This window comes from Macrosteles quadrilineatus, unplaced genomic scaffold, assembly GCF_028750875.1.
Source record: "Macrosteles quadrilineatus isolate MER2022 unplaced genomic scaffold, UCM_ALF_1.0 Scaffold_3__2_contigs__length_128488019, whole genome shotgun sequence".
Taxonomy (NCBI): Eukaryota; Metazoa; Arthropoda; class Insecta; order Hemiptera; family Cicadellidae; genus Macrosteles; species Macrosteles quadrilineatus.
The window spans coordinates 110,533,701-110,541,650 of NW_026542596.1; the positions used below are offsets into that span (position 1 = coordinate 110,533,701).

At 32.4% G+C, this 7,950-nt stretch overlaps 1 protein-coding gene across 3 annotated transcripts in view; it reads left to right on the plus strand.

The window, feature by feature from the left end:
* Window positions 1–5,403, plus strand: part of LOC128989572 (ralBP1-associated Eps domain-containing protein 1-like) — a 30,174-nt gene extending 24,771 nt beyond the window's left edge. For all 3 annotated transcript variants that reach the window (XM_054411478.1, XM_054411479.1, XM_054411477.1), the window contains exon 12: window positions 694–5,403. In XM_054411478.1, coding sequence (XP_054267453.1) covers window positions 694–835 — 142 coding nt within the window. In that variant the 3' untranslated portion in view covers window positions 836–5,403. The remainder of the gene's footprint in view (window positions 1–693) is intronic.
* The last annotated feature ends 2,547 nt before the right edge of the window (window positions 5,404–7,950 follow it).

The window sequence follows — 7,950 nt, forward strand, 5'->3', positions numbered from 1 at the left end:
CTTTTTTGTATCAGAGAAATTGTTAAGCTGCACTTTCCTGATAAACACCACTATGAATACCTTCAGCCATTTTTAGATCTGGAATATTGTTATATTGTCACAATTAATTGTGAAAGATGTAAAGACACTTTGCAAGTGCAAAGTTTGTGGTCGAAAATTTACTATATTTCTGCAATTGCAGAAAAGATTATCATTGTTTTACCTCAAATGCAGTAGATGATGACAATTCCCCCTTGCAAGAGATTTAGGATTCGTAACGAATCCAAAGCCACAAAGCGTTGAGTTGAGAATCACCTATTATTGTTGACAGTTTAAAGACCACTACAGTAGACTCCCTCTTATCCAGACTCCTCGGGACCGAGGCCAGTCCAGATAACAGTTTTTCCGGTTAAACCGATGTCCCCAAAACTCGTTAAAACGAGTTTTGATGACTCGTTTAAATGACTTTGCATACAGTATTTGACTTAAATTTAGGAGAGCATTGTATTTAGACACGTGATCACTGGTCTCAAATATTTACCACGAGAACAGTTTTTCAGTACCGCCCATTTCCTGCCGATCTAGTTCGGTTAAACCGAGTGCTGATAAAAATTTTCCGGTTAAAGAGATGTCATTTACGCTGAGTGTAGTCCGGTTAAAAGGTGTGCGGAGAAGAGGGAGTCTACTGTTTATCACATTATCATTTGTTTTCAGCCTGGACGCTCGGAAGGAACACAATGAGGTTTTGCGGCAACTGTGTGCCACACTGCATAATGATCTGACTCTCGTAAAAGAGGAGAAAATCTCACTTCAGTTACAACTGGACAAACTAAATGCCAAGATTATAACCAGTTAGACCTTCTAGCTAATTAATTAATAATCTCAGTTGTTACAATACGTTGATTGCTGTAAATTTACCCTTCAAAATAGTATTATCGTTAATTTAATGGTTGATGTTATACTGTTTTGCACTAGTGTTATTTTGTATAAATATGTTATTGTAAAAAAAAATATAACAACAGAGCTAGACTGTATGATTTGTTATGTTTTATTTGTTAGCAGCCAAAAACTTACAGTTTGTGTATAAATATTTTTAGGATTTTATATTTGCTCACATATTGCTATGTTAAGTCATTTAAGTGTCCTAAGGCTTACTGATAAGTTTAGAGAGGAGTCTTGGTGATAATAGTATGATAAAGAACAGCAAAGATCTTTTTTTTACTTTTTCTGAAATATATCTAAAAGATATTTACTGTAAATTTAGTTTTCCTTTATAACCAAAGTGTTATTATAAATACATTATATGTCAAAACTGTATGGTGGTTCATAGTTACTACTAAATTAAAACAATGATCACAATTAATTTTTTCTCGCAAATGTCAGGAAAATTAACTTGATTATTTATTAATCATTAATGATTTTTTTTTAAGTGGATATTTCTGTGCAGTAGAACTCCAATTATCTGGATCAGTAGGGATTGGACCCCGTATATAGATTATCAAGAAGCCAGATAAACATATTTTTAAAGAAAAAGTTGTCTAAAATAGAAAAGTAGTTATAAACCAAATTGTAATGTACATTTTTACATGACAATTGCTTAGTAGTTTGTTTATGAGAAGGTGGCATTAGGAAGATGATTACTCGTCCAATAGACTCGCCGCATGATGCACACAATTATTGGCCCACATTTAAATATGTGAATGATTACCACAAACTGCATGCAACAAGAATAAACTTAGTTTTTCTGGTCAATTTCTTTTCTTTTTCTTAAGGTTATCTGGAGGATTGGAGTTTTGATTGTAATTAGAGTTCTACTGTAGTTTTCACGGTCTGAAATCAATGTGCTTTATTTGGATTAGGATCCCCAGAACCAAATATGCAAAGATTTTTCAAATTGTTTGTTACATACCTAGGAATTTTTTTAGTGATCTGTATCCCTAAATAGTACTTTATGGGTTTGGTGGCCAAACCTTCGTACTATTGTGTTCTTCATAGCGAAGCTTGTAGTAAAAATTTATTGATTATAAATATATTAAATAAGTAAAACCCAAAAAGAAATTCTTTATAAATTTTATCTGTAATTTTGCTTCAACAAGTCTATTCATTTTGATAAAACTGCATGTCTATAGTTCTGAAATAAAAACATTTCTTGTAGAAACTTTCAAATTGGTAATAAAGTATGGCCTCAATGGCAATTTTCCCTTATCAATACTAAACTTGCTTGTGAAGCTTTATGTCCTTTATACTTCCCTTTCCATATGTTATCAAACATATGTTATTAACATATAGACCTACTATATTTTGTTGTGTATGATACTAAAAAATTTTAATTTTAAATGCTAGACAAGCCAAGTCAAATTTGCTTAGATTTTTTTTTTATATTTTAAAATCAGTAATTGTCAATTTTATAAAATAAGTAGCCCTATCAATTTGCAAGTTATCTTAATATTCTTATTCTAGTCCTTTAATTATTGTATTATGCTTGCGTAATATCATGAAAGTTATTTGAAGAGAAATATTATAATCTTAACACGTAATTTCTAACGAAGTATATTTCATTACTTTTTAAGTAAGGTCCGTTCGTGCATATCTTTGTACTTTGTGTGTACGCCATAACCAACGATCACATAAGACCAACAGATGGAGCATGTTGGCCGCGACGTCAAGCCAGTATTTTTCACCAATCCTCACTAAGATGGCAGCTGCCGGCTGTGATGAGCCCTAGTAGCACGCGCAGCTAATTAAATGTTAGTCGATAGCAATGGTACCCATGACAATATGCCTTTGTATTACAAATATTTCTGTTACTATCACAATGACCTTCAAAATAAGCTTTTGATTTTTTTTCTAGCGTTTACTGTTTCTTAGAAAAAGTTAGTTTTTATTAGCAACAAAAAAATTTTGGGCGAAAGGAAAATTCTGAAAAGCTACAAGTTTATTTATAATAATATATGTATCTACATCGTATTAAAGTTTGATAAAGTTCTGATGTTTGGTTTACAATGTCCGAATTTTCAAAGTCACAAGATAGTCTCTGAAACTCTTTATACAATTCTCCTTTATATTCTGACTGTCATAATAATTTTTATGAAAGAGTTAAAAAATATTATTTTTTAGATTAATAAAAATAATAAAACTAAGAACATTTATATGTAATCTGTGTTAGCTTAGTAACTTTTCTATATAGCTCCAAACTAGGGTATCTAAACTGTATTACAAGTGAGGTTGAAGGCAGAATCTGCCCACATGACGCAACGCGGCGCGGCGGGTAGCCCCAATATTACAATTTAAATTACAACCAAACTACACCAGCTAAAAATTTTTAAAAATATGATCCAAAAGATTCAATTCTTTAGCTACAAAATCCACCGTTTTTTAACTTACCTGGCCAATAAATTAAAAAAGTAGCAGCCGACAAACTTTTTCATGTCATATTTAAAAACTCATTTGAAAGTACCGACTTTATTTGAAGATTTAAAATAGAAAATGAAAATATTAACTCTTAAGCTTTTTATTAGAACCAACAGTGTCATAGACTTATTGACTTCACTCATACGAAGTTTCAACCATATAACTTTAGTCGAAGTAGGCTAAATGTCGAGTTATTTTGAAGCGGAACGTTGAGTTTTTGTGCCAATTTCATCGACATCCAGCGCTTCTAACCTAAAGTAAGGTGGCAGACCTGGCTTCACCTGCGTTAATGTTAGTTAGATAGGCGTGCTCCATCTATTGGTCTTATGTGATCGTTGGCCGCAACGAGGCGACACGCTGCTTACTAACTCATTGGTGAACAGAATCACGCCACTTGCAACTGTGTAGCTGATAATGGCTATGCTGTTTGCCTAGACATTTTTTTGAAATTATTCAATCTTCCTCTATGCAAAGATAAGAACAGTGATACGTTTTCGACTGCAAGAAAAATCAAAATCCCCAACCCATTTCCGCACTTTACTCTAACTCATTGCAAGGCGAAAAACATCAGTCATTTGGTGATGGATGAGCAGCATTGGATATATTTCTTGCATTCAGAAAACAAACCAAAAAGAAAAGAGACAATAATGTAAAACCTAGCCGGAATGTTCAATAATTCTTAACATTTTCTAGGCACACAGCAAAGCATACACATCAGCTACAGAGCTGAAAATGGGGCAATTCTGTTCACAAATGACGCCAGTAAGCAGCAAACTGTCACGTTGCTGTGTACAGTAGAACTCCGATTATCCGAATCAATTGGGACCAGACCCCATTCGGATAGTCGGAGTTTTACAGGAATTCCGGCAATTTCCAAGAAAATCCTCATTTTCGGTACTAAATGAACTTTTAATTGATAATAAATTAAATCAGAACATTTTTACAGTTTACAATGCTCATAGCACAAGTGTTTATACATGTTCTTAAGTTAATAGTGTTCAATCAAAGTCCAAAATTACACACTGGCTAAATTTGTTTAATAGCAATTCTTTGATATTTTGGGAAACTTATTATTACTGAAGCTTTACGTTTTTTAAAGTTGTTGAAATAACTTATGCGATTCGGATAGTCGGCGATTCGGATAATCGGCGATTCGGATAGTCGGCGATTCGGTTAATTGGAGTTCGGCACTGTACTTGCAGACTATGGAGCTATTTGCACAAACGGCCCCTTAAAATACACCCTCATAATTTCACATTTAGTAGTCATCTACATTTTCTTTCAGCATAAAGTATATAAAAAAAATATTTATTTATACATAGCTGTAACAATAACGTTATATTTTTGTTATGAAAATATTAACATTAAAATATATATCTAGGCCTAGGGTGTTAGTTTGTATATAAATATATTCTGTTTTAATCCCAGAGTCATATTTTATACACTTTACAATTCTGAAGCTATCTTGCCAGAAACTTTTTTATGTTTATACAATGAAAATATAAAATAGTAGATGGGTAATAACTAGTGCTCTAATTATTTATTTAATTTAAAATACACCTAGAAATACTACTTATTTAAATGAATTTTAAAATTTATCACGAAACATCCTGTACAACATTGATGTTGATACACTGTATTTGTTAATAGTTAGTTGTTGATAGTTTTTATTAAGATAGAGATTATATTAAGTCTGCATATGCTGTTAAGAACGCTTTATGAAAGTATACTCAACTTGTTATGGACAAACTGTGGTTGCAATAATGATTTTTTTTAATTTTTTTGCCTAGTAAAAATTGTTATGAGAAAACCAATAGTGACATTGTTTATAAGTATTTACTGCTAAATGTCTATGCTTGTGTCCTTAATTGAAATTGTTAAGTTTACCGTGCAGCTTGTACATATTAAGGCTATATCTTTATTTTTTAAATTGTGAACAGTTTTTGATGGCGCTTGTTATTGACTGACGTTGTGTTGGAAAATTTGTAAATAAATGCCTCATAACATGTTTAATATCTGTGTTTTTATTTTGTGATTCATTATTGAAGTTGGTAAACCTACAGTATCAAATTGCTAGCCAATTCCTTTTAACCATTATAACTCTCTGGATTTTACAGTGATTTCAACTACATTTCTACACTATCTTTAACACACTACTAATTTATGAACACAAAAAAAGCTGGTCACTAAACTGGTAGATTGGATGGTTTAATAATCCATTAAGAAAACCTTTTGAGCTATGGTAAACGAATTTGTGGAGGTACAAGATAACCTGTACTGAAAAAATTACTTCCTCTGAAAGCCAGCAAACCAACTACTCCACCGACTCATCATATCATCTATTGATTATTAAGGCAAATGTGCAAGATAAACCCATTGCTTTGCTTAATAATACTCAAGCACGGGTGAGGCCCATGTGGGTGTAATTATTCTAGGTAAAAAGGGCTGTTAACATAAAAAAAAAACTAAGAAAAAATTTAAAAAATATTTTTATAGACTAGTTGCAAAAATCTTGTTGGAGATAGAAATAGCCTAGTATAGTCAATGATAGAACCCAACGTTAAATGTAGTAAATGTTTGTTTTTTAAACCTTTTTAATGATGTACTATAAAACCTGTTGCTATTTGAGTTTAGATTCAAAGATTTATTTCAACTAGAAACAGATTGTACAGTTGATGTCAAGATATTAAGACTAACAAGTAGGAATTAACAGGGGGTGAATAAGGATCAACAATGTAATCTATTATCTCTTCTTTTATTCACTTGTATGTAAGCTCTTACATTTCCTGTATTTTTCAAGTTAGTAAACTTTGTCGTAGTGGTACATTTAAGGGTATTTTTGGAAAGGGTGCCTTTCCATTAATCTGAGATAAAAATGGTGATTCATTCCTCAGATTGATATAGGCGGTTCCAATAAAATCAACTGTAAGACACTGAATTTTAAAGATTTTTGAACACCTTGTACATGACCATTAAGATAAATTTAAAATGTTTTTTTATCAAAATGCTCATTGAACAAATGCCTTGAAAATGAGGTGTCGCTTAACCTACATTTGAACATTTTCCAAAAACTACCCTCACCATGAGAATATAAGATACTACGAGACGTAGGAATTGGCTAACTCTGGAACTCGCTAACTCGGTCGTGTGTCGGAACTGGCTAACTCTGGAACTGGCTAACCGTCCCAGTCAGGAATTGGCTAACTCCGGAACCCGCTAACTCGATTTTGTCCCGCGGCGGAATTCGCTAACTCTGGAAGTCGCTAACCCGGCCGCGCCCACTGCACGGAGCGTTGCCAACCTTGCACGACGAAATAGTCGTAATCTGCCGTAATTCAAAACGTCAGTGTCAATAAAGATAATTGTTTCGGTATTTGTTTCTATTATCAAATCCATTAGGGGGAATATAATAGCTACGTAGCTCAAAGCAATTAAAATGCAATTATAACATCATTAAGAAGTTATTTATTATGTTGGTTCACCTTGTGATTGTTTCTTGATGATTGTAGAGTTTTATTGAAAGTTTTATCCAAGAACATGGCAATCATAAGGTAAACCAACATAATAAATCCTTTGTTCTTGAAACTGGGAATGCCACATAAATTCTAAGGGGTTATATGGTTTTGTATTTTGCTGTTACAAGTCCAATGAAATTGTGTTATATGATTTGTATCTAAAATGAATGCCAGTGTTATAGGAAAATAGCAATACATGAAAATTAGTGAGAATAGTAGACCTACCAACTAAACCACGAAGAGATTGTAAATGTAAGTGAGCTCTCAAACACGGATACACAATTTAATCGTGATGTAATTGACCCTTGTCTAATAAAGCCTTTAACCGTGTTTTATAAGTAATTCTTCAAATTAAAGGTTCGTTGTTGACTCGTCAAACTTATGTGTAAAAATATTACATACGTTTCATAACAGTTAATAGAATAATTGTAGGCTAAACCTAGGCAATTGACAACTAAAGCAATGTAAACCTAGACCTACATGCAAAAAGCTAGTTTTTTTTTTAGCCTAATCCTAAGATTTGTTTAATTTATTATTAATTTTTTTATATGATTTGGTGTTGGAAGAAGGATAGATTTAAGAAAGGTAAAGTCAAGGTCATTTTAGTTTAGGGTTTCAGTTTTGTAGATGTCAACAACTGTGTATTTTTTTAAATAGTATCCGTCGTTATTATTTTGAGTAACTTTTAATGTGGTTTACAGTGGGTTTCTAAGTGTCGCAAAAATGTCAACTTTACAAGTTGTTTACAAAAGTATGCCTATCTATTTATATGAAATCAAATGATGAAAAACAAATCTTCTCCAAATGGGTTTCGAACCTGATATCTACGTGTCGTGAGCCTCTTACCTTACCTCTAAACTATTTGTTTATTGACACAATGTGTTTTCAAGCGGTCAAATAACAGCCGACAGTTGCAATGGTCGCAATACTTAAAATATTTTTGATACTATGATTCCGTTATGACATCAAGTAGTTGAATTGTTTTTCTGGAGTTGGAGAGGAGACTATTATTTTAATATAGATTCATTAATTACAATTAGTAATG